Source organism: Mytilus galloprovincialis, chromosome 3, assembly GCF_965363235.1.
Source record: "Mytilus galloprovincialis chromosome 3, xbMytGall1.hap1.1, whole genome shotgun sequence".
Classification (NCBI taxonomy): domain Eukaryota; kingdom Metazoa; phylum Mollusca; class Bivalvia; order Mytilida; family Mytilidae; genus Mytilus; species Mytilus galloprovincialis.
The window spans coordinates 104350278-104377984 of record NC_134840.1 but is presented as its reverse complement, the minus strand read 5'-3'; the positions used below and the strand labels follow the sequence as shown (position 1 = coordinate 104377984).

The 27707-nt window shown below is 31.9% G+C and overlaps 1 protein-coding gene across 2 annotated transcripts in view; it reads left to right on the top strand.

Annotated features, from left to right (window-relative positions):
- The window catches only part of LOC143069628 (L-asparaginase-like), a 36668-nt gene extending 10333 nt beyond the window's left edge, over window positions 1-26335 (top strand). For both annotated transcript variants that reach the window (XM_076244361.1, XM_076244360.1), the window contains 12 exons: window positions 1516-1624; window positions 2193-2318; window positions 7017-7100; window positions 7575-7701; window positions 8274-8386; window positions 8993-9178; window positions 13256-13369; window positions 14719-14835; window positions 16860-16955; window positions 17291-17538; window positions 19244-19343; window positions 21061-26335. In XM_076244361.1, coding sequence (XP_076100476.1) covers window positions 1516-1624; window positions 2193-2318; window positions 7017-7100; window positions 7575-7701; window positions 8274-8386; window positions 8993-9178; window positions 13256-13369; window positions 14719-14835; window positions 16860-16955; window positions 17291-17538; window positions 19244-19343; window positions 21061-21234 — 1594 coding nt within the window. In that variant the 3' untranslated portion in view covers window positions 21235-26335. The remainder of the gene's footprint in view (window positions 1-1515; window positions 1625-2192; window positions 2319-7016; window positions 7101-7574; window positions 7702-8273; window positions 8387-8992; window positions 9179-13255; window positions 13370-14718; window positions 14836-16859; window positions 16956-17290; window positions 17539-19243; window positions 19344-21060) is intronic.
- Window positions 26336-27707: the final 1372 nt, after the last annotated feature.

The following is a 27707-nucleotide window of genomic DNA, read 5'->3' as shown; positions in this document are numbered from 1 at the left end:
AATTAATTTGGCTTGTTTAATTTTCTTAAAATTTTGACAAAGTATTTACTTTGAACTTTTGACATAAATATAAAAGTTTCAAAAAAATTGAACCAACCGTTTAATCAGAAAAATTACACTGGTTATATAGCAGTTTGACAAACACTTATTTTGATTATTGAGAAGCTTAATATTCCCTTAACAACACAACGTAATTAAAACGTTTAGCTGATTTTACAGAGTTATCTCCCTGTAGTGTTAGGTACCACCTTAATAATGTAATTAGCCATTTAACACTATAAAGCTGAAAATTTTATTTATTGTACCTTGTATCCTTCTTGCCTTGTAACGTCTTTTCATCTCTTGGCATCCATCTTCTATTGATATACTAAAACATACTTAAAAATCATATTTAATACAAATTTTCATAATTTGTGTACTCTTTAATGTATGCTTAGATTGATTTACTGAAACTTTATTGGGATTGAATTTCAAAAGGTATCTTAAATCATTGAATTTAAAGATCTACCATTTCATTATCATGATTTTGAATTAAATTGATTGAACGAAAAATATTACAAAAATCTTATATGTAAATTTTCTAGTATGCTTGGATAAGCTGACTACAAACTTTACACTGTATTTAAGGTGAATGAGGGCTCCCTTTTAATATTGAAAATGTTCTTACAACAATTTCAATATACAAACAGAGTGGTGTGTCATGTGCCTCTAGCACAGCTGTTTGTTTATTAGTAACTGCAAAACTAAATTATGCTTAAATTTAATTTTGATTTATATAGCTTTTGCAATTGTTTGAATTTGCATATTTTGTTCAACTTAAATTCAAATTTACTCAATTGTGAGTAGGATATTATATTATTTCTAGGCACCTTTCATTAGAAGAAGAAAGACAATAGATTGATGATAATATATAAGTAAAATGACCACTCTTGTTTTATATGAAGTCTATGCAGTTTAAAAATTGTAGGTTTCATGTAAGACAGGTAATAAATTGAAGGTATCCTTACAGACAGGTAATAATTACACTAGAGAGTCAAGCTGGCCTAACAGTTTCTTATTAAATGTTACAGAAGAAGCCTAATAATGTTTGAAAAAACTTATACACCATACCCTGTCTAGAATTTTAGCAGTCTTTCAGGCACTGTCAAACAAAGTATGACTGAAAATTCAGAAATAAATGCTAGCATTTATCATTTTGAAATTCTTGACTTCCAGCAAAAATGCAAAATCATATTAATTTGATTGAACTTTTTTTTAAAAACATCACTACTGAAATTACAAATTTGAAAGGTTTTATTAATGCAAATTGTGATATATTTTTTGCGTTGAAAAAAAATGTACATCTCAATAATTTCTGAATTTGCAGTATTATAATTTAGACTTGACCTATGTTTAATTTTATTATACATTTACAGGTGTCTGTTTTTTTATGTTTTTGATAGATTAAACATGGTAAAATAAATGAAGACATTTTTTAGTCTTTGATTCATTAATGGTTTATTTATATTTTTGTAGGTATAGCAAAGGAAAAAGAATATTATACAAAATAATTGAATATGATCCGTTATTAGACTCCAGTAACATGAACATGACTGATTGGTTTAGAATAGCTACAGATATACATGTAGGTATTTGTTTTACTACCGCCCACTCTGTGTGTATGTATGAGGGAGTAATTGATCATTTATATGTACAACAATACATGGGGAAAGATTTCCTTTAATAACAGGGGTATAAGAAGAATGGTTAAGGTGGCAAGTTCCTTTTAAAATTTATTTGTCCTCTGCCCCTCTTTAAAAATTCCATGCCATTTGAATATAAAGTATAAATGAATAAAATTAACTGGTCTTATAAGCTTGCTCTGTATGAAATTAGCTTGTTACCAGTCCAACCCCCCTCTACTAATATTATACTAGTAGTATCTTGAGAAACTGGGTAAAAATAAAACTGGATTATAGTTCAGATTGATGTGATGCCAACAATAATAAATTGCAAACATTTCTGAATTTACAGTAAATGAAGATATAAAAAACTATTTTTTCATGTTTTAATGTAGAATATCAAATGTGTTTTATATTCCAGCCAAGACAGTTATTTATGATATGGGCTGGTGCTGAAACTCTATCCTAGTTGATAGTGTTATTCAGTCAATTTGTCCTGCTATGTTATCTAACTGATTATACATTTTATAGAGCCATTATGAGCAGTTTGATGGTTTTATAGTTCTTCACGGAACAGATACAATGGCCTATACAGCTTCAGCATTATCTTTTATCTGTGAAAATCTGGGCAAACCAATCATATTGACTGGATCACAGGTATGGTATTTTATGAAATTTTATACATTAAATCTATGGGAATAAGTGAGGTATACATCATTAAGTCAGCAAACAAACATAGAAATTAACCAATACCGGTAGACATCTTGAGGACAACTAGACAACCTTTGACAATAGACCAGAGTTTTACAATATGTCAAGCTCTAACCTTTCTAGTCTATAAAACTTATGAATAAATCAGACAGTTCTCTTCTGAATATTTTTTTGCAGGTTGATCTTTAGCTCACCTGGCCCATAGGGCCAAGTGAGCTTTTCCCATCACTTGGTGTCTGTCGTATGTCGTCCGTCGTCATCCGTCATCGTGAACTTTTACAAAAATCTTCTCCTCTGAAACTAATGGGACAAATTTAACCGAACTTGTCCACAATCATCATTAGGGTATCTAGTTTGAAAAATGTGCCTGACGACCCTGCCCGCGAACCAAGATGGCAGACATGACTAAAAAAAGTACATAGGGTAAATTGCAGTTTTTGGGATACGATTGCTTTCAAGCAATCTATAGACTTTTACCGTTGACTCATGCTGCATTCCCTCACGTCAACTGTTTTATTCTAAACATTCAGCAACATCTCAGATTCTTATGATTGTCTTACTTTAAAAGGTAAAAACAAGCAAAAGGATTGAACATAAACAACTTTCCTGTAATGTTCTTCTCATAATCTTCATGTTTGATATTTCCCTTGACCTATATGCGTGTTTTTAACAACACGGAAAATCAGAATTAAGCAGTATTTACATTTAGTGTTTTTATAAATTTAGAAACACATCAGAGGGAATTCCCCAGTTTTGATAAATGTGAGAGTTCTCTGGATTCCGATAATTCTATTTCTGTCATATAAGAACTGAAGTGGAGTTTTTCCATATTTTACCGTTATGAAACTGATATTTGAAACTGTGCTCTCATAAAGAAATGGAGAACCATTCATGATATCATTTAATAAACGTTCTTGTTCCAAATCGCAAGTCGCAGGTTTGTTTATGTATTAATGCGCATGCGTATAGTTTTCTTGATTTCAAGGGGTATCAGATTGAGTGGTTGCTCTGGATTCTCTGCTTCATTGATTAATTTGAAACTCATGGGATTCTTTCTATGTCTGTCTGCTATTGAGGGTTATTGTTGTAAATTTTACTTCATATGCATCATTTAAATTAAAATAAATGTTTTGTTTTTACCTATCACACCCCTTCAGCCGAAATGGAGTCTTCCATATTATCGTTTCGAGTTGACTCCCTTCCGGAAGTATTTTCCGTCAAAATTGAAAGTCGAAATACAATACGACTCGTCAAGAAAAATTAACTCGTTAGATGTCAATAAACGTCGTATTATATTAAGAACGATCTCAATTTAAACAGAGGAGTGTGTACGGAAAGGAGTCATTCACACGAACCCAAAGGAAATTAATATTTAAAGAGTTAGAAATGGGGTTCCTCCTAGAATTAAAGGTGATAAGATACGAAGTGTAATACCTTCTCTCCTCAATACTCAATCTTATGGCCTTATGGCACAACTCTTCTCATTGGTGCATATTACGCCCTATGTGTATCTTCCTCCATGTATTTTCCTCCATGTACTTTAATTTTGTTTTTGCTGTTACGATTGAGGTTGCGGATGTTCGGGTAAGTCTCACTCTCAGTGACTGCTGTGGAAAGTAAACTTGGACTTGACAGTACAACAATTAAACACAATAAGTACATTGCTCATACATTTATATCCGGGATTGGCTATTTTTAAAGTTGAGTGACTATTCAGATTATTACATTTTGCATGTGCAGTTGAATTAGTTTTGAAAATAATACTATCCAGCTGTACCAGGGCTGCCAAAAATGCATGAGACTCACGCATGTTCATGCTTTTTTGCGGCAGTATCCTCTTGGATCTATTTTTCCCCCCTCTTTGATCTTTTCAATTTTGGCCAAATCTCACGCATTTGCTTAATGAAAAGTTGGCAGAACTGCTATACATGTGTCAATGAAAACTATGGCAATCGTATCCCTCAGAGCATTCTGCTCTTTGATTGGCTCATATCTCTGAAACCAAAGCATTTAGAGCAAATCTGCTGTGAATAAAATTTTCAGACCAATCGGGCAACTTGCTGTTGGGTTGCTGCCCCTGAATTGGTAATTTTAAGAAAATTTTGCAGCTTTTGGTTATTATCTTGAATATTATTATAGATAGAGATAAACTGTAAACAGTGATAATGTCAATGAAAGTAAGAGCTACAAATAAATCAGAATGACCACAGTGGTCAATTGACCCTTTAAGGAGTTATTGCTTTTATAGTCAATTTTCATAAATTTTGTAAATTTTTACAAAATATTTTCCACTGTTACTTCTGGGCCAAGTTCATTATAGGTAAAGATAATTGTAAGCAGCAAGATTGTTCAGTAAAGTAAGATCTACAAACACATCACCAACATCAAAACACAATTTTGTCATGAATCCTTCTGTGTCCTTTGTTTAATATGCACATAGACCAAGGTGAGCAACACAGGCTCTTAAGAGCCTCTAGTTCTGTTATACACAACATAAATACCGTAACCCAACAACAAAAGTTAGTTTACAAAAAAAGGCAAAGACTAACTGACATAAAAGTAAACAGCTATAGGTCACTGTTAAGCCTTTAACAATGAGAAAAACCTATATAACATGATTAGCTAGTATATAGTACATATTTCACCAATTAATCTATAACATTCTTTGTAACTTTTCTGGGCAAAAAAGAAATAAATTTTAAGCGATTAGTGACATGGTTCTTTACTGAGCATATGACTGGGTTATGATATATTCTTTAATTTAAGTTTCCATGAAAATGTGAGATATTTGTAAAATACTACAGTACACATGTAGTAAAATAAGATTTATATTGAGTAGAATGTTAGTAAATATGAAGATTTACTTGCATAATGTTATTTATATATTTGCTGCTAGATTATTGCAAAATAAATTTATTATCTATATAGGAATCATAGGTTGGCATGAGTGGTACTATCCAAATCAACGTTTGCACCAGTTCTAGGTTTTTTCTTTACTTTATTATTTTTCACATCTTTTTTTGAACATGTATTATATATTTCGCCTCTCTTTTTTATTGGTAATTTTTTCTTTATTTATCCTTTTATATGCAGTACTAATTTTTACCCCACTTGACCCTTAGGGACCACATGAGCTAAAACCATCAATTGGCATTATCGTAATATATTGCAAACTTTATCAAAAAACTTCTCCAAAAAGAAATACACAAACCAATACCACTTTTGTAGGAGTTGTTGTCTGTAAATGAGCATTTTTACCTATTTTTTTGTGTTCGTGGCAATTTAAAAAAAAATAACTGCTAAGAGGGGAAAAAAAGCAGTATTAATCATTTACAAAATAAAGGTGAAGGAAATTAGTAATTGACTATTTATCACAAATTTTGTCCTTAATTTTGCAATAACAATGTGTAGAAAATCAGAAAGTCTATACTTACCTGTATATATTCTGGGCAGGAATTAGAATCACACAAACAATCCTACTTTGAATGTTAAAGATGACTGCCATTGTTGTAATAACTTTTTATGGGAGCATCTTGTAAGATAGACTATTCTTTCTATCTCTTTTCTCCTATTTTTCTGGTACATTGATTTTCTATTTTAGATTTTTCTAGAATTTGATATAATTAATAAAGATAATTATTATAATCAGCAAATATTTCAAATTATTTGTCTGTCTTATTCTATATCCAAATATACAGATACATCTTTTGTGCTTAAATGGGATTTATTTTCTGCTTTACTTAAGTTTTTAACATACTTGTATTACAATTTTTTATGCATGTTAGATATTTGTATAATAATTTATATAATTTTATAGGATGAACTTTTATAATTATTAGTTGCAATTTTCTGTACCATAGTAATTATTTTGCATGAAAAAGAAAAGGAGTAGTGAAATATGTCAATACAGGGGCGAATCCAGCCATTTTGAAAAGGGGGGTTCCCAACCCAGAGTAAAGGGGGGGTTCCAGCTATATGCTCCCATTCAAATGCATTGATCGTCCCCAAAAAAAGGGGGGGGGTTCCAACCCCCGGACCCCCCCCCCCCCTCCCTGGATCCGCCAATGCAATAAGATAGCAATCTAAAACCAATAAAACAAACGCAGAAAGCCATATATAAGTCAATATTGTACTAGCTGTCATAATCAATTGTCTTTACCATATGTGCAAACTCTGAAGTTTAATTAGAATGAGTTCAACATATTCATTTCTCTTTTAACTGTTTTAGAGTTGCTGTCATTGCTTCTTTAAAATTCTAAATTTTGGAGTTTTATTTACAAAGAATCCCTCAGTGTTATGGATTTAAAATATTATGTACAACAAAAGATAGGTTAAACATGTAGTCTCAAACCCTCACCCTATATTTTATATTTCCTGATTTTGATGGTACTTTTATATCAGAGTGATTTTAAATCAGCTCTTGATTTTTATAAAAAAAGGTAAATTTTGTGGATTCAGGTTGGTGAACATACCACTCAACTATATTAAAACCCATTAACCAAAGACTGAAGAGTGTAAGTTTCCCTAAAAATAGACATCAAGAGATGTTTTTAGTCATAAGCTAACATGTGAAGTTCTGAATTGTTTAGTCTTCACAAATCATTAGGGAATTTAGTTCAATGAATGTTATTTTTTCATTAATAGATACCAATATTTGAGATAAGAAGTGATGGAAGAGACAATTTTTTGTCATCGTTGATATTCGCTGGACATTATTGCATTCCAGAAGTAAGTTGCTTCTCATATTATATTGCAAATTGAAGTTGTTCACTTTAGAATCTAATGGATTATGAGTAAGGTAAGTTCATTGTGTCCAAAAAACGAAAATAATGTCACACGTTTGGTTATATTTCTGATTTTTAGGACTTTGTTAACCAATCACAAAAAATAGTACATGCACAGCAAAGAAATTGCTTTTATTGCTGTTTTTCATCTGAAAGTCTTGGTGAGGCCTTCAACCATCGCAAAACATCTCTCACATCACTGTAAGTTTTAAGACAGTCCCTGGCACTGGTATGAGCAGACTATTTGCAAAAATAATTCAGATAGACTTTGGACTATTTTAAAAACTCTCTTTCTCTATCTTAAATGATATATAGATTGTGAATAACTTACCTTTAGTATGATCTCCATAGAAAAATGGGATAATTTGATGTAATGTTATTGGAAGAAAAATGTATTTGCTTTAATTTTGTTTATCAGGTCATGGTTTCTTTTGACAACAAAATTTTAAGAGGAAACAGAACATCGAAGAAAGATTCTTCCAGTTTTGATGCATTCTGGTCACCAAATCTTCCACCATTGGCTAATCTCGAAATCAAAGTAACGGGTATGAAAATTACTTTATTGAAGACATTTACTGTCATTACTGAAATTATCCAATTTATTTCACATGTAAAATTATTGGTTTTTATTTCACTGGGAAATCACAGTAGTTTATTGCAACCAATGTAATGAAGAATTTTATTAAATGTGGTTTTGTGAGAATGTTTGCTGAGTTCATGTGGAGAAAAACTGCAAATTTACATTGGGACACTTTTTATACATTGACCTTTGGATCTTATAATTCTTTATAGAAGTTGTAATATTTTTTTTTTGTAGTTGATTGGAATGCTATATAGAGATCTGGATTATTTGAGAAGTTTTATGTTTTACTTGTAGTTGATTGGGATGCTATATAGAGATCTGGATTATTTGAGAAGTTTTATGTTTTACTTGTAGTTGATTGGGATGCTATATATAGATCTGGATTATGTGAGAAGTTTTATGTTTTACTTGTAGTTGATTGGGATACTATATATAGATCTGGATCATGTGAGAAGTTTTATGTTTTACTTGTAGTTGATTGGGATGCTATATATAGATCTGGATTATTTGAGAAGTTTTATATTTTACTTGTAGTTGATTGGGATGCTATATATAGATCTGGATCATGTGAGAAGTTTTCAGTAGCTACAACTTTCTGTAGAAATGTTGGTGTATTGAGGTTGTTCCCAGGAATCACAGCACAGACTGTAAGTATACATAGCTAAAGGGTTAGCTATTCATAGTTATTTATAAACAAGGTAGTCTGGTCTTCTCTCCTGTCCCATACAGGTAAAGTAAAAGGGCCACAACATCCTCATTATGGTCCTTACTTGATTACCAGAGAATTGGCACAGAGCAAATCATTCAAAAGTTTGTAACTCATTTCAAATTTGATATTGTGACTTAAGCAAAACATGTACTCCACAAACTTTGAAAGATACTCCTATTTTAGAAACAAAGCAGTATGATAAATAATACATAATAAACTTATGTTTAATGCATTCCATATCGCAGCTGTTTGCATACAGATCAAATATCATACTTCGAGATGTCCATTCCTTTAATGCAGATTTTTCTCTCTCAATCAAACCAAATAAAAGTAGACAAGTCAAGGTTGGCAAGTTACCATGGTTACTTTACATTTTCTTATTTTTCCTCATAATTCAAGGTTTAAGCTTTGAGATGTGTGCCCTAGAATTGTATATAAGCTATTTTTTGTAGACACTTTTGCATTGTCTGGCTAAATTGTTCATATAATTGTTGCTGATACTTGAAATGGAACATTAATGTTATTGGGGAAATATGTTTTGTAGGTTCGTGCATTTATGTCAACACCAATGCAGGGTGTAGTATTACAGACATATGGAGCAGGTAATGCCCCCAGTAATAGACCTGACCTATTACAGTCGTTTAAAGAGGCTACAAATATGGGAGTTATCATCGTGAATATCACTCAGTGTAATAGAGGATTTGTTGACACATCTTACGAGACAGGAAAGGTAAACTTTATTTGTTGATTAAATTAAATGGGGTAATTAATTAAAGCCTTTTGAAACCTATGGAAGAGATGAAATTAGAACTGTATTAACATGATCTAAATCATAAGTTTATTTATATCTTTTATGGGTCTGCTTCATTAGTTCAAGATCAGGCTATGCCAGGTAAGCAAAAGCACATGACCTGGTTAAAAGTGGCTAAAAGCAAAACGAGGGGGAAATACTGAATCAAAGATGGTGACTAAATACATTTATATTATTTGCTTTTCAAGCTGTCAAATCTAAAAAAAAAAAAAGGGACCTGTTATTAGTAAATATATGTACGATTTTTTTTCGAATACCTTATTTGTTGAAATAACCTTTCTCAGAGATCATTTTATACGTTTGGAAATAAAATATGGTGAAGTATTCTATTTATTGTCCTAGTGGACCATTACAGGATCACATTACAATATAGTTTGATTAAAAATGTTACAATCTGCATCTTTCAATGTTGACATTTTGTGCTTTGCGTTTTTTGACTACTCTGATTATTCTTTGCTGGTTTGTTAAGACTGGCAAGGGCTGCTTATGCCTATATTTGCCTGCTTCTGATTTATTAGCAAATGAAGCGACTGTGCCTATACTAGAAGTACCTACCTATATTAAGCTGGAGTTTGTATAATATAAAGAAATAATATAGTTCAATATTTTGAAAAAGATATGTAAATTGTTTTAATACATTACTAACAAAGTAATATATTTAGACATGAATGGTCTGTATAATATAATTAATCATTGATAATTTATGTATCAAGATAAACAATAAGGTAAGCTAGAGCAAGGTCTGCACACCTTTCTGATGCATGTATTACATGTGGTGCAATTTGTATGGTTCATATAGGATTGGTACAAATGTTAGCAATGTAAATCTCGTATATTAAATCAGTTAAAATGATGCCAGTAGACTGTTTTGGAATAACTGCTGTCAAACTTGTAACTGATACTTTTCTCCTATAATGATAAAACAGTTTCACCTAGTTCAAATAGTTCCTGTCCTGAATGTGGATGAAACATTTTATATTGTTTTCAATCATCATTCTTGTGAGGGAACTTAAGGTATCATTTAAAAGAATCAGATACACATATTTCATGCAATTTTTAAACATTTATAAAGTTACTGAAAAAAGTCTGATAAAAAATGAAATAAGTTCTATGGCAAATTTCTATCTGGGTAAAGATGCGCAATTCATTTCAGATAGGCGGTAATGGTAGCTTTTCTCAATTCTTCAGCCCATATTGAAACATAGTTATTTATGAATGCTCGTGTCAAAGCTGAGACATTTTGCACATATGTGGTTAAAATTTTAGGGTACGAAGTGAGATTCATTTTAGCACATCACGAAAACCCTTTTGTGATGTGACTTCTTGAGGTAAAAAAAAACCTTTTTTCACACAACATGTTCTTTGAAAATTTAGTTCTTTGCATACATTTATTAACTCCATAGTTTGTATCCGATTATTCTATGGTCCTCTGATCTCAAAATAAGCAAAAATGGTTAAGCTCAGTCATTAGTTAAATATTGAAACATGTCCAATATCACTACACAGAGATTTTTTGTTAACACACTACTTTTGAGTTCCTTACTTTAAGGCACATTAGAGATATTAACCCATTTAAAGAATTTTCTACCTAAATGAGATCCCCCACTTTGAAAGTTTAAAAAGTTGACATTTATGTGCCACAGAATATTCACAGATATATGCTGTAATTATTTTTATGCCCCACCTACGATAGTAGAGGGGCATTATGTTTTCTGGTCTGTACCTCTGTTCGTCCGTCCGTTCGTCCGTCTGTGCGTCCGTTCGCTTCAGGTTAAAGTTTTTGGTCAAGGTAGTTTTTGAAGAAGTTGAAGTCCAATCAACTTGAAACTTAATACACATGTTCCCCATGATATGATCTTTCTAATTTTAATGCCAAATTATAGTTTTGACCCCAATTTTATGGTCCACTGAACATAGAAAATGATAGTGCAAAGTTCAGGTTAAAGTTTTTGGTCAAGGTAGTTTTTGATGAAGTTAAAGTTACATCAACTTGAAACTTAGTACACATGTTCCCTATGATATGATCTTTCTAATTATAATTCCAAATTAAAGTTTTGACCCCAATTTCACGGTCCACTGAACATAGAAAATGATAGTGCGAGTGGGGCATCCGTGTACTATGGACACATTCTTGTTCACTTTGTGATATTTATTGAAATGCACTGTTTTCTTGCACAGACATTGTTTGATTTCATGGTCAAGTTCTATTTGCTTAGACAAAATTAAGTTCAATATATGCATCACAATTATAATATACTTTGTAAAATTATTCTCACACTTCATAATTTGTTAAAATTTATATTTAGGAAAAACAAACTATTTCTAAATAGAAGTTCAAATTGATTGAACTTGAAAATTCGCACAAACTTTGTCTTGACTCACAAAAATCCCAAATATTTTGGTTGCTTGTCAAATCCTCTATTTGTTTTGTCTTGGCTCTCCAAAGAATCAAAATTTTGTTCACAAGTTTTGCTGTGATTCACCAACATAGTTTTGCTGTGATTCATTAACAACTCACAAGTTTTGCTGTGATTCATTAACATCTCAAAAGTTTTGACTTGATTCACCAAAATCTCAAAAGTATTGACTTGATTCACCAGCATCTCAAAAGTTTTGATTGATTCACTAACATCTCAAAAGTTTTGACTTGATTCACCAACATCTCAAAAGTTTTGATGTGATTCACTAACATCTCAAAAGTTTTGACTTGATTCACCAACATCTCAAAAGTTTTGACTAAATTCACCAACATCTCAAAAGTTTTGTTGTGATTCACCAACAAAGTTTTGCTGTGATTCATTAACAACTCACAAGTTTTGCTGTGATTCATTAACATCTCACAAGTTTTGTTGTGATTCACCAACATCTCAAAAGTTTTGACTTGATTCACCAAAATCTCAAAAGTTTTGACTTGATTCACTAATATCTCATAAGTTTTGCTGTGATTCACCAACATCTCAAAAGTTTTGCTGTGATTCACCAACATCTCAAAAGTTTTGACTTGATTCACCAACATCTCAAAAGTTTTGATGTGTTTCACTAACATCTCAAAAGTTTTGATGTGATTCACCAACATCTCAAAAAGTTTTGATTGATTCACTAACATCTCAAAAGTTTTGACTTGATTCACCAACATCTCAAAAGTTTTGATTGATTCACTAACATCTCAAAAGTTTTGACTTGATTCACTAACATCTCAAAAGTTTTGACTTGATTCACCAACATCTCAAAAGTTTTGACTTGATTCACCAGCATCTCAAAAGTTTTGACTTGATTCACTAATATCTCAAAAGTTTTGATGTGATTCACTAACATCTCAAAAGTTTTGATGTGATTCACTTACATCTCAAAAGTTTTGATGTGATTCACTAACATCTCAATAGTTTTGATGTGATTCACCAACATCTCACAAGTTTATATTTGATTCACAACAGTTCACAAGTTTTGCTGTGATTCACCAACATCTCAAAAGTTTTGCCCAGACTTACTAATATCTCACAATTTTTGCAGTGATTCACCAGGATCTCAAAAGTTTTGACTTGGTTCATCAACATCTCACAAGTTTTGCTGTGATTCACAAACTTCACACAAGTATTGCTTGATTCAATAACTCAAAGTATTGCCTTGACTCACAAAATGCATAAATGCTGTCTTGACTACCAGTAATTGTAATAATAGTTTCATATGTTTCAACTCTTCAAAGTTTCACAAATTTGATTTGAACTTGTTTATGTGTAATAAGTATTTTTTTCTGAACTCACCAAGTTGAATTTGCGTCTGGCGTATATACTAAATTTAGTCCTGGTATCTATGATGAGTTTATTTGTAATATTTATCCCCTGGCCTTGCGGTCAGAAAACTTTCGAGCATGATTTTTGTACTCAGACTTAAGAATCAACCAATCAAAATACTGGATTTTGTGTTTCGAGCATGATTTTTGTGCTCCGAGCACTGAGCAAAGTTTTATGACTTCAACCCCTGGTATACATTTTACAGGCATTGTCAGATGTTGGAGTTATTGGAGGGGGAGATATGACTCCAGAGGCTGCACTGACCAAGCTATCTTACATACTGGGAAAGGAAACCTACACAAATGAGAAGAAAAGGGCGGTAAGTATTTTTCATTGTCAGCCATGAGTGAGGTAATCCCAGGGTAGAGGTATGACAGATATGACAGCTGTGGTAAAGTTGCTGTTTAAACTTCAGAAGGATTGTAACCATGCCAAAATCAGGAAATTTCAGAAGGAAAAAAAAAATCGAAAAGTTAATAATTTTAAATTGTTGTGAAATTATTTAAGGAATGACTGTCATATTTTTTCTGTCTATTTTTTTATGAAGAAATAACATAACAAAATTGGTGCACACTGAATAACTCACGTAGCGGGTTATTTAACAGTTTGCACCACATTTTTTATGTTATTTCAAATAGACAGAAAAAATATTACAGTCATTTCTTATAATTTAATTCTTAATTCATATTAAACTGTAGAAAACCATGAAAAACGTTGATGACGTCACGGTCACATGACTTAATTATGTCTATGCGCTGAAAACAAAATAACGTCAGCCAACCAGAAGACATGTTACATCCAAAATTAAATTATTTCATAATAATCAAATATTATACCAAAGGAGTCAGTCAAATAAGATTATTTTACATGGTATTTATATTTATATTTCTATAGATTTAGGTCTCAATAAAGTCATAAGAGACTTGTAGATTATTGTTGTTTTTCCAAAAAGAGGGTGTTTCTTAGCTACAAACTCATCCAGTGACAACAGCCCTAAAACGAGATATGGCCAAGAAACATACAAGTTTGAAAGACCAATAATAATCTGTATATCTCTATTTTGCCTATAGTGTCTTTGGTGTTTACATTGACAACAGCACATGCACCCTTCGTTTCTAGCAATACTTTTCTTTCTGAAGCGAGTAGCTATGAAAAATTATCACAAAAAAAAGGTCAGAGGGAAAAGTTCACAAAATAGCGATAAATAATGTATCTTGCAATAGCTTCTATTATGAGCTAACTGTAATGTATTTAAAACTGCTGTTTACATAGCTGTTCAATTTGGGAGTCATCGTTGTGGTCCAAAGCCATGGGATGTCAATTTCTTAAACAACAGAAACTCAAAACTTGGAAATCAATTAGGAAACATTTTAATGACAATCTTAAATTTCATGATAAAAACAATACACTCGCATTGTCAGAAAATATGTATTATATTCGAACTAGCCACTAAAAAAGAGAAGAGCTGGGAATAGCTCAGTGGGAAGATATAACATGTAAAATAAAAATGTGAATGGAGATAGGGAATGTGTCAAAGAGACAACAACCCGACCAAAGAGTAGAAAAGATGTCTTCATTTAACATGATCAGAAGTATGGATGTTGCTTGGATACCAGTTCATTAAATGATTGTTCTGTCTTGTAATATTTTTGTTTTCTTTATTGATAGATGATGAGTCGCAATCTGAGAGGAGAGTTGAAGGTTGTAGTCAAGGAAGACATGTCTATAATGGATTTTGAGTTAATAGAAGGTGTGGCTAAAACGTTATGTCTTAGTAGTAAAGAGGTAAACAGTTTACACTATTTTTATAAAATTCTTGTATGATTTCCATATCTACAATTCTTGAATGTGATTAAAGTGTTAGAATTGATTTCTTGGCTTGCACTTCGATAGATCAAGCTGTGGAATTTATGTAACCTATGTCGATTTCACTGTGACAGATATTCATGTGCTATATACAGTGTTCTCCCCAGGCCATTTAAGCGCCGCGATTTTCAGTGCTATTACAATTTCCTGCTGTTCTATTGCACTGACCACAACGCTATCCATCGCAAGCTCGTCGCTATATTTTTTTCATAATTTTCGTAATTTTTCAAATTTCACGCTTATTTTCACTTTGGATCACATGATCGACTAGTTTACCATTTCTGAATGATTATTTCCGTTGTATTAAGTAACTTCGTGGGACCAGTCTTACAAATTTTACAAAATGGCGACTTTGAAAGATGAAAATAAACAAAGATTTCAACATTGACATCTATTGTTTTAATTGATAGAATATATAGAGGCATATATGAATAATTAAAATGAGATGAAATAAATTGACCGCATTTGCCAACAACACTCAAAATTTTGTTGAACAAACTTTGAGAACAAACGATGATTTTAAAAACGATCAAACACAGGGGTTTGTTACAATTTGACGGTCTTACTATCCTTACGAACCTCAAAAATGAGCAAATCTTTGAAGTATTAATTATAACCTTTTTGAACTAATTATTGGTAAGGCAGCAATTCTACAGTAATGAATTTTACCATTTGAAAAAAATTGAGAGGATATATGATTAGAAAAACAAACCCTAAGCTGATACGACTTGAGAAATTCACTTTCTCGATGTCCAGCTTGGATGAAGCCATTTGAATATTATATAACGTTAAGGTCAGAAAAATTACAAATCACTATGCTAAAAAATGTCAATTCCTGTCAAACATTGTAAGGTTAACAGTACACTGCTACAGTGGGTTACAAAACCAAATACAGAAGCTGACAATGAATGACTTTATTGTTGGTCCTACATGTTTTGCAACATCACCTGTTAGTGATAAGAAATCTTCACATAGGCAGTCTTGTATAGACCCATCATGGAAAAGACTGGAATAAATTACAACCTGAAATTTCAAACAACACTTCTACAGACTAACCCATGAAGAACTCCTTAAAACCTTTTCTCACTTAAACTAAATGTACCTATTGTTTTTATCTCAATATAAAAATAAAATAAAATAAAAAATGTAAAAATTAAAAGTCCAATAAAAATTGTAAAGTGTATAAAAAAAATAGAGAAAAATTGAAAATAATTTTAAAAAGCAACCTCAATCAGGCATGCGCCAGAATGTAATCTTCAAAATGTTGATGGTTTTCTGTAACTAAAGAAGATTACAAGAGAAAACATCAATAGCATAATACATGTATAAGAAAAACACATAACAAATCAATTACAAACCAACCGCGCGTCGCGACAAAGTTAAAGAGAATTGTTGAAAATCACGCGCTTGCCACAGCGCTATCCAAAAATCCTGGGGAGAACACTGCTATATATGAAAAATGGAATATAAAGAAAAATTATAACTAACATTCTAGTTCAAAATTATAAGGATTATTCACATTTTTGCCAGCGGTTTGATATATAAACTGGGACTATCCACTCACAAACTGGACAACAGTCTTCCTGTTTAATCCAATAGTAACTCTAAACATGATGTCATCTTGAAAGCATATTTGCTACATTGACACATTGTACATTTTGTTCATAACCTTAAGGTCATCAGGAAGTTAATAAAAGTCAACAGAACACTTTCAGCAACTTCAATGAAAGCTATTTCATCAAAAGTTGAGGTTGGGGTGGAAAGCCCAGTAGATGTATAAAGTATGAATGATGGAGTTTTTGACACTTTAGAATACGAAGATTTCTTATTAAAGCATTTATTTGAGAAAATGAGAGAAACAAAATGCTTATTTTCCTAATTTGCCCTGGCATGTATTTTTATTGTGATAGCCATGACACATGATATATTTTTGTATATTACAGGAAGTGGTCAAATTAAAGGATGCTTTGTACCCCAATCTGATGTGTACCTCGGCTAAAACTGGAGATATTCTGGCTTTAGAGAAACTTAGAGGAACTGTAAGTAGGACATTTTATGAAGTTATAAGTCGGCAACTTAATTTATTTTAAATTAGGTAAACTAATCTCTTCTGTCCATATTTAAAAGAGAATTGTTTTTTGGTGAATTATAATTTACAGTGAAAGTTTCAATGTAAATTGATCCTTATTATAGAAAATTTCCAAAGTATTTAAAATAGATTCTGTAGATCTCTTTTTAGCATGCTTTGTTGCATTAGTTAATTTCTGCTGTCACATATATTTTGAAATTCTCTCTCAGAAAATCATCTTAAGATTTTAGAATTATTACTTGTAAACAATGAAGTAACTTATTTTAACATTTCATTTTTCTAAAGGGCGGTAATTTTTCCTCAGCAAACCAAGATGGCCGAACAGCTTTACATGTGGCTTGTAGAGAAGGACATTTAGAGGTTGTACAATATTTGTTACAACACGGAGCAAGTGTCCATGCCAAAGATCTCGACAAGAAAACTCCTTTGATGGATGCTGTTCAAAACAAACATTTCAGCATAATATCTATACTGGTACAGACTGGGGCTATTATAACACTACAGCCAGTCATGCTTGCCATGGAATTATGTAGGTATGTAGCTCAGCATAATATCTATACTGGTACAATAATAAATTCAACAAAATGATAAGTAATTTGTTAAATTGAATTTTTATTTTGTATTTGTTCTGATAGTGTTCATTTCGGAGGCTCCTCATGGGGGTGTCAAAGTAATCACATAATCGCAAATTGTTTGCCAATATAATCACATAGTCATTAATTAGGGCCCCGCCGACGGCGGGTCGCCCTATAGTGATCAGTCTGTCCGTCCGTCCGTCTGTCCGTCCGTCCGTCCGTCCGTAACACTTTCGTGTCCGCTCCATATCTAGAGAACCGTTATGATTTCATACTTAATACTTAACATGATTATTAACCAACACCAGAGGATGTGTCATGTTGTATGTACAACTTCCTAGGTCAAAGGTCAAGGTCAAAAACTTTGGTTTCAGTTGACAACCCCGTGTCCTGTGGTGAAGATCGTGTCCGCTCCATATCTAGATAACCATTATGATTTCAAAGTTTATACTTGACATCCATTTTAACAACCACCAGAGGGTGTGTCATGATGTATGTACAACTTCCTAGGTCAAAGGTCAAGGTCAAAAACTTTGGTTTCGAGTTGACAATCCTGTGTCCTGTGGTGAAGATCGTGTCCGCTCCATATCTAGATAATCGTTATGATTTCAAAGTATATACTTGTCATACATTTTAACCACCACCAGAGGGGGTGTCATGATGTATGTACAACTTCCTAGGTCAAAGGTCAACGTCAAAAAAATTTTGGTTTCAGTTGACAACCCTGTGTCCTGTGGTGAAGATTGTGTCCGCTCTATATCTTGAAAACCGTTATGATTTCAAATATTATACTTGACATCTATTTTAACCAACACCAGGGGGTGTGTCATGATATATGTACCACTTCCTAGGTCAAAGGTCTGTCTGTCTGTTGGTCTGTCCATCGCTAACAAATTTGATCCACATTATATATTGAGAGGACAGCTGTTATTATTTCATACTTTATACCTGACAAACATTTTCAACTTAACATATATATTAACCAACACAAGAGAATGTGTCATAATGTATGCATCCTAGGTCTAAGATCAGTCTGTCGGTCTGTCCATCTGTTCGTTGTTCTTAACAAATTGTGTCCGCTCTACCTCTCGAGAACCATTAATATTTCATACTTTATACTTGGTGGGTCATAATATATTGAAGGCATAATTCTAAAAATATGTGACAAATATCAATTGGGCAGCACCTTTAAACATATTGTTCAAACATCAATCCATATATCCAGAAGTCACCTTAGAGTAGTAATCAATGAGTTCACATCATGCAGTCATATCACTATTATACTATGAAAGTAAGATGAGAATATTTATCAGTTTTAACTTAAAATCTTAGATCAAAATCACACATGAGACTATGTTATAACTTCAAATAATGCTTCATATCAGATTATCCATACAACTTATTTACCCCACGTTATTGACAGCGGGGCCCACAGAGATGGCTCCCATCTCAATGATATCTAGTTACTTTTTTAAACAAGATAATTAAATAATCGAAAATACAGTCCTAGTTTATCAAATAATCAAATAATCATTAAATATTTGGTCTGGTAATCAAATAATCACTATAAAAATGGTCAAGTAATCACATAATCAGAAACCCCATGAGGAGCCTCATTTTTTTTCTTTCTTATAGACTTTATATGAAAATACTTCTCTTCTAGGGCTGCTTCTCAGGAGGATGTTGATACATTAAAAGCCTGGAAAATAGCGGGAGCAGATTTGAACGAAAGTGATTACGACAATAGAACAGCTTTACATGTGGTATATTTCATTTCTAGTAGAAATAGTTCCTCTTATCTTGATAGCTATCAATGAACAAATTTTAGTAGAGGCAGGGATCTGCCAATGTTTTAATTTATTATTCTATCTCTGGCCACTAAAATTCGTGTCTGCCATGGTCATTTCTGACAATGAAAAATTAATTTCATCTTACAGCATTTCAAGCTTACACATGTTCACCATGTTCACATGGTGACAAATATAATTCAATTCAACATTGTTCATTTATATAGGGCTTTTATTACCTTTGATAAACTGATAGACCCTAGTTGTTGTAAAAACAAATTATCAACTGACAAAAAGCATGCACCTGTTTGTCATTAGGAAAATTGTCTAAGTTACCGTCTATGGACAACTGAAAAATTGTTATTGTAATGTAAAGTGAGTAATAGTTTTATTTTGTTATCATTAAAAAATAATATAATATATTAGTCTTTCTGTAGTCTGTTTTTCTTTGTGCAATCTCATTTTACATATAGTAGTCAAGTAATAAGGTCAGAAATCTATACAGTGTTTCAATCAACACAAGGTTGTATAAATAAAAATAAAACAAAATAATCATATTGGTAATACTAATTGACAATAAAAAGAATAATGGCGCACTCACTACATATTCTTTTTGATAAAGTCAGTTTCTTGTGTATAATTAGGAGTTTAGTATGACGTTCATTATCACTGAACTAGAATACATATTTTTATGGGGCCAGCTGAAGGATGCCTCCGGGTGCGAGAGTTTCTCACTACATTGAAGACCCATTGGTGGCCTGCGGCTGTTGTCTGCTCTATGGTCGGGTTGTTGTCGCTTTGACACATTCCCCATTTCCTTTCCCAATTTTATTTTTTGTATCTATAATACTAAAATTACGAGGTCCAATTTGTCAGCCGTCGTCACGTAAAAACAACGAATCAAAGAATTCAACTTTATATACAACTAATATAGTACAAAGGTGTAGATTAAAAATTACACCACTCCAGGCCCTTTTGTTTTCCACGTAATTAATATTGCCAATAATTAGGAAGTTCCTTATCTGTACGTTCCGCATCTGACAGGCGCACCACCAAACGGTGTATTCAGGATCAATATGCTATATACACGGGTCATAATCACAGGGTTGACACTACTAAATTGTCAAATTGTTACCTATTGTAGTATTTTAATCTGTAAGACTTTCTAAGATAACAATACGAATACTAAAAATCTGGACTAAAAATAAGTTTCAATTTGTTAGCGGGCATGACGTAAAACAGCGAATCAAAGAATTCAACTTTATTTATAACTAATATAGGACAATGCTGTTGATTAAAAAATACTCCATTCTAGGACCTTTTGTTTTCCAAATAATTAATATTACCAATAATTGATAAGTTCCAGTTCGACGGGTTCAAACAGAAAGATTTGAAAGCAGAGAAAATTGTGTATCTTATAATCGGCATGACTTTATCAGATGACAGTACTAATACTAAGATAAGGCTTGCGCATAGTTATATACTTTAATTCAGTCACGGACCCGCGATATCACAGGTGTGTTCTAGTAAAGCTTAAAAATGCCAATATTCTATATTCATGTACATTTTTGTCTCCCTTTGTTAGAAATAAGGAAAGATAAGCTTAGAATTTTTTGAAATTAAAGTTAGCAATAAAGTTTTGGCTAATTGTTATAAAGCTAATTTTATTAAATAATTTATTACTTTTTCACAGGCTGTAAGTTTAGGACATGTTGAAACTGTAAAATTTCTGCTGGACAATGGAGCATCATGGATGTTAAATGATGCATTTGGAAAAACAGCAGAAGAACATGCAGAATTATTAGGAAGAGAGGAAATATTAAAATTGATCAGCAAGGCTAAAGAAAATCATACACAAGGCACATAATTTTTTGTTTAGAACACAATTATATACTTTACATCAAAATTTACATGAATGTGATAGTTTGAAAATGTTATGTACCGGTGCTGTGAATGTATTAATTGGCACCATGTGTGGTACCTATTTTTATCAATCTTTTATTCGTGAAAATTATTACTAATGAAATACAGGTACACATTTGTAAGTTGTTAATACAAAATTTATTCTAATTTCATCCAGTACTTTTAACGTATGTGTTAAATTACAAGCTTTGGTGTTTGTATTTACCCCGACATCTTCCTCAAATAGTTTATGCCTATGTGTTCAAAGCCAAAGATCATTCTTGTCTTACACTGTATTTATTTTATTTATTAGGTAGTTGAATGTTGAGGTCTTTAACCTTCTTCATAACAACTTAATGATCTAAGTCAGATGGCAAAATATTTATACTTAGAAATTATATTAAAGTAGATTTGTTTCAGTCAAACCTGTATATTTAGGTCATTCTTTGAAAAAGAGAAAAGTAACCTGATATGTGGGTCGTAATTGTGGTACCTTCATGACAAACAGTAAAACATACATCTTTTCAAATGAGATTTACAGTAATTTTTAGTGCATGAAGATAAATTGTACACTTTTTTTTAACGATATAAAAATCGACTGATTTTGACAAATGACCATATTTTTTTCTCAAAAAATAAAGGTAACAAAAATTGTTTGTGACCGCTGACAAAACACAATTAGGATATGTTGGCGAAACACAGTAAGATTTTGAAGGTTTGACTGTATTTAGAAATTTTAGAGAGATAAAAAAAAAGAGTTTGATTATGTTAGTATAGTACATTCCTTTGTTTTTATATTGAATTGAATTTTCTTATCTCTTGTCATGTTTAGACAATAATCTTTAATGTTAAGTTGAAGTGCTATTTGATCTAATTGTTTTGTATTGAATTTGTTTTTTTGAATTAGATTTTAATAGATGGTTTTTACAATCAATGTCTGAACTTAACATGAATCTCATTTAGAATTAATACTGTAAATGTGAAATTAATGCATTAATTTTTTTTATTGTCTAAGAGGTCTGTTTTTATTATTTGTTTATGCCATTTTTCTCTGGGCTGGACCGCATAAATACGCCTCTGAATGGTGAACTTCAATATGAGGATATGTAAAATATGAAAACCAGAATAGCTATAAACTAGCTAATATTTTTCAGCTTATAACCTGCCAAAAAAATTTGGACTTTCTGACCTAACAATTATTTGCAAGTAACTGCACAAATGTATACATAGTTTTGCATTGTTAACTTTACATGTTGTTATTAATTGTTTTCATATTTATTGTTATATATTGTTATAAGTTGTAAGGCTTTCAAGTTAATCCGAGTGAGTATGCATGAGAGTCTTAAATAACAAGATTATTTTATTGAATCTCCCTAGAATGCTAGGCCATTAGGGTAGAAGTGCTGTAGAATGAATCGCTGTAAACTAATATCCTGCCAGTATTAGACACTGATCAAATTTTCTTTGATGAACAAAGTTTGTACAATGAATCTCTTTCTCAAGTGCATCTACACTTAAATAGTTCTCGTTTAAATACAAATTAATAAATAATTTACATAAAATTGTGCTTTATTTTCTTAATTTATGATTTATATTTATAGAAAACATATCATTACGTAATTGAATGCATAAATGTCATCACCCATTTGTGCAAGAAACAAGAATACATCTGTGTCGTTATTTGTATTCTCTTGACAACAGATGTGGGATGGTAGAATGTTATATTATAGTCTACATTTTACATGTCATACATAATTTCTTGGTCAGGAATCAAAAATTTTTTGTTTAAATTTTGTCTGTACATTTTAACTTAAAACATATCAACTTCTTGCATTTTAAAACTTCAAGGAAAAAACATAAAACTAATAGCATCTTTTATGATCTTGATTTTAATATTTAGATAAAAGGAACAGCCAAAAAAATATATATTTTTCTTCAAGATGCCTATACAAAGTTTTGATGCGAGTGAAATAACTTTTTGCATTCATATTCATATTTAAAAAAAAAGTGAAGTATGTGAATATTTACTTAAGAAATAATTCATGGGGGCTTGAATATATCGTGATATTACCATGAGTTGGCCCTTTATGACAAATATTTTACCCTGAGCGATAAAGGGACAACCTGTGATAAAATCTAGATATATTGAAGCCCCCATGAATAATTTCAATTCTAATAGGACAAATACGACAATTCTTTTGGAGCGAAGCGCTCTAGGTGGAGGCAAATATTTGCCATTCCCATAAATAAACACACTATTAAATTGGCGTAAAAGAACGGAGCAAACCGAATTGGTGACATGCTCAAACTATTTACAATAGGTATTTAGATAGTTTTGGATGAATTTAAATGATAATATGTCTTATATGTATAAAAAAATTGGCTTATACCACATTTTAGCATCGTTTGTTAACATTTCCTTGTTGTGGTGATTTTCGGTTTCACAAGCGTGTATTTTCCTGTAAAATGCTTAAATTCTTACGTCATTGTTCTACGATGTCAGGTAACTCATTCATAAAAAAGCATATGACGTGGGAGTACGATTGGAAAGGCCCAGGCAATATATTCATATTTTACCACGGGTGTGTACTCAAAGCATTTGAAGGGCGTCATGTTAGAATTGATTATAAATGATGTCACAATGACTATACAGTTGACATGTCTGTAACAAGATTATATCATATCTTAATTTGCATATATTGAATATTTATACTATTTCTGCAATTTGAAGGACCTAATTATGGCTCCTATTATAAAAATAATTCTTTGATGTGACACATATGGTCAGGCTCATAAATATTGATTCTAGTAATGTATTTGATTTAGTGATTTTTATTTAATCTTTGTTATCATAAACAGTTTGAGTTAATGTTGTGAATAATTAAGTGCTTTATTTTATTTTGTGTAACTTAAAAATTTAATAGACACCTTATTACAAAACTGATTATTACATGTGAAGCCATCTGTTGCTCAGAGTATTTTATACCTACAATTATCTATGGATAAACGTAATAGAAAAATACATTTTATTACACATAAGTACATTTTTCAAACTAAATGTTAGATCCTAATGATTCAAAGTGATTAGTGTTATATCAGTTTTGGTGGTTTTAGTGGGTATGGATTAATTTAAATAAATTAATAACAATACATGTAGTATAAGAAGAGAAACCACTGGGATTGGAAAAATGTCTCATGGGGGTCTCATTGGGGGGGTTCTGATCCCGGATCCCGCTTACTGTTTTGTCAGATTCCCGTATCCTGCTTACACTATGTACGTAAGCAATTCTCATTTTTTTGTAATTTCCTGTGTCCCGCTAGACTTCGTTTCCCGTTTTCACAGCACAATAATTTGACTTTTACGTGTCACGCTTACAAAAATTGGCAATCCCGTGTCACGCTTACAAAAATTGGCAATCCCGTGTCACTCTTAGACCCCAATGAGACCCACTCTCATGAACTTTCTACATTATTTGGTTTATATGTATATTTGTTTTCAAAATAGTTTTTTATGCCCCAACTACGATAGAAGGCCATTATGTTTTCTTGTCTTTTTCCGCCAATCAGACTGATTTTATCATTTAGCCAATATCCTTGTCTCTCCTGTATCAGGATTAACATTCAATAATTTATCATGAAGTTAAGTTAACATCAGTTTGAAACATAAAACACATGTTCATTGTGGCTGCTTGTGAACTTTTTAGAATAGACTACTGTAAATTCAGAAATTATTGCGAGGTTTTATAATTGCGAAAAATGTGAGAAACTTTATGAACGCAATAATTTAAACTCCCATTTTAAAATTTTTTATATGAATTATACAGGACTTTTCTCAAAATCGTAAAAATTAACATTGCTTTTTCGACTGAAATGACGAAATCGCAATTATAAATGCACGCAATTATTTCTGAATCTACAGTATTTTCATATGACCAATTGGTGACTAGATTTTCGTTTTTTTCTAAGGTTACCTAATCTGTTGTAGTTCATCCTGGTACTCAGTTGGGTAAGAGCAATAAAAAGAAGTAAAATAAAAAATATCATCTGGTTTGCAATTTTGGCGGTAAGTTTACTGTTTTTCTATTTTTTTGTTGTTCATAGAAAACACAAAACAGTCAATTTTCTCCCAAATTTGTACCAATTGACAGCTTGGTTTTACTTTTTTGTGTTGCTCTTAATTGACCAGTTCCAGGATGTCCTTGAGTAGGTAACTAGAAAATAATATGAACTCTGAATTCATAAGTCGGTAACATGAAAATAGTCTGACCAAAATTTTGATGTTCACTGTTTTTATGAGGACACTCGTTCTTGTTTGTATATTTTATTATATTCCTTTCTGACTTTTGAATCTCCAATTAGTTTTTTTTTAGTGCAGCTATTTATGTTGATATCATTCATTAGATAATCAAATTGTATCATCAATGTCTGTAGAATTTTTATTCCTGGGTTTCAAATTTTGTAGATTTTACAATTATTCATAACCATATGAACATTGTCGGAAAATATATGATTTATTTGTACAAGCTTTAGAAACAAGACAGAAAGACTCGTCTAGCTTTTCTCCTATTTCATAGCCAGTACAACTACTATTTCCAACAATGTGTATATATAGTTTTTTTATCCTGCAATTTGCATCTGGCACTTGAAGCTTTAGCTGTCTAATTCCAAATCATTGTCTCTGATTTTCTAAAGACTTACCCTCAGTTAACTTCCCACCAATGTTTACAATACATTACTTGGTCAGAAATCAATATTTTATTAAGTCTTATATATATACGCTGTAATCCTTCAAACAGATAGCATTTAAATGAATAAAATTACCCTATTCATATATCCATAAATGAACCTAATATTGAATGGATCATTTCATATCTACTTTGCACCCAGGAATAAAAGTGCTGCTTGCACAGTACACCCATTCTTAATATACTGTTAAGTTTTATGGTTTTTAATTCAGTGTTTCTGTTCAAGAATAATTTCAGTTAATATTTATTAGGGTGCTTTTTCATGTTTTTTTTAACATTTTTGTAGTGAATCATTAAAATTTAAATAAAACTTTGAAAATTTATTTTGTCTTTGATTTTATGTTTAGTCGTAGACATCAGGAATTTTAGGTGCATGCGACAGTTATTTTTCTCTTTATTTGTGTGCATGACTGATTCTATCTGTTAAAAGAGGGACGAAAGATACCAAAAGGACAGTCAAACTCATAAATTGAAAATAAACTGACAACGCCATGGCTAAAAATGAAAAAGACAAACAATAGTACACATGACAAAACATAGAAAACTAAAGAATAAACAACACGAACCCCAACAAAAACTAGGGGTGATCTCAGGTGCTCCGGAAGGGTAAGCAGATCCTGCTCCACATGTGGCACCCATTGTGTTGCTTATGTGATAACAAATCTGTTAAATAGTCTAATTCGGTAGGTCACATTCATGAAAGGGAAGGGGATTGTAGTTACCACGTAAGGAACATATCCGATATCATTTGTGAACCGGTGATTCCATAACAGTCAACCAACTCGTGATGGCGTCCGAAAAATTTACGAAGGGATGATTTCAACTTTAGCATTTGGAACTCTTGGTTTACCGGTAATAGCTTCCTTGTGAGCAGCAACCCTCTATCAAGAAAATCATGATAGGAAATGCAAGCATGGGAATATCATATCAATTGGGGATATATACCCTGTATGCAGGTGCTGCTGGAATGTTGCTACTTAGAAATGGAAAGTTCACAATTAAAGCTGAAATCATCTCTTTTGTCGTAAAGTTTTGTTTTCAACCGACCCTCATTGTCAAGGTGCTTGCCCAAGTGAGTTTATATATTCGTTTGCTTGCACTAGAGATTCTATCTGTTCAGTTGCATGCATAACTAGATATCATTGAGATGTGGGCCCCGCTGTCAATAATGTGCATTAAAAAATTGTATCTTTACCATAGGACATGGGTTTGTCAACTTAAATCAAATTTTTTGACCTTGACCTTTGACCTAGGAAGTTGTAAATAAATTATGACACACCCTTTGGTGTTGGTTTATAAACATGTCAAGTATAAACTTTGAAATGATAACGGTTCTCAAGATATAGAGCGGACACGATCTTTACCATAGGACATGGGGTTGTCAACTGAAACCAAAGTTTTTGACCTTGACCTTTGACCTAGGAAGTTGCACATAAATTATGACACACCCTTTGGTGTTGGTTTATATACATGTCAAGTATAAACTTTGAAATGATAACGGTTCTCAAGATATAGAGCGGACACAATCTTTACCATAGGACATGGGGTTGTCAACTGAAACCAAAGTTTTTGACCTTGAACTTTGCCCTAGGCAGTCGTTCATAAATTATGACACACCCTCTGGTGTTGGTACATATACATGTCAAGTATAAACTTTGAAATCATAATGGTTCTCAAGATATAGAGCGGACAC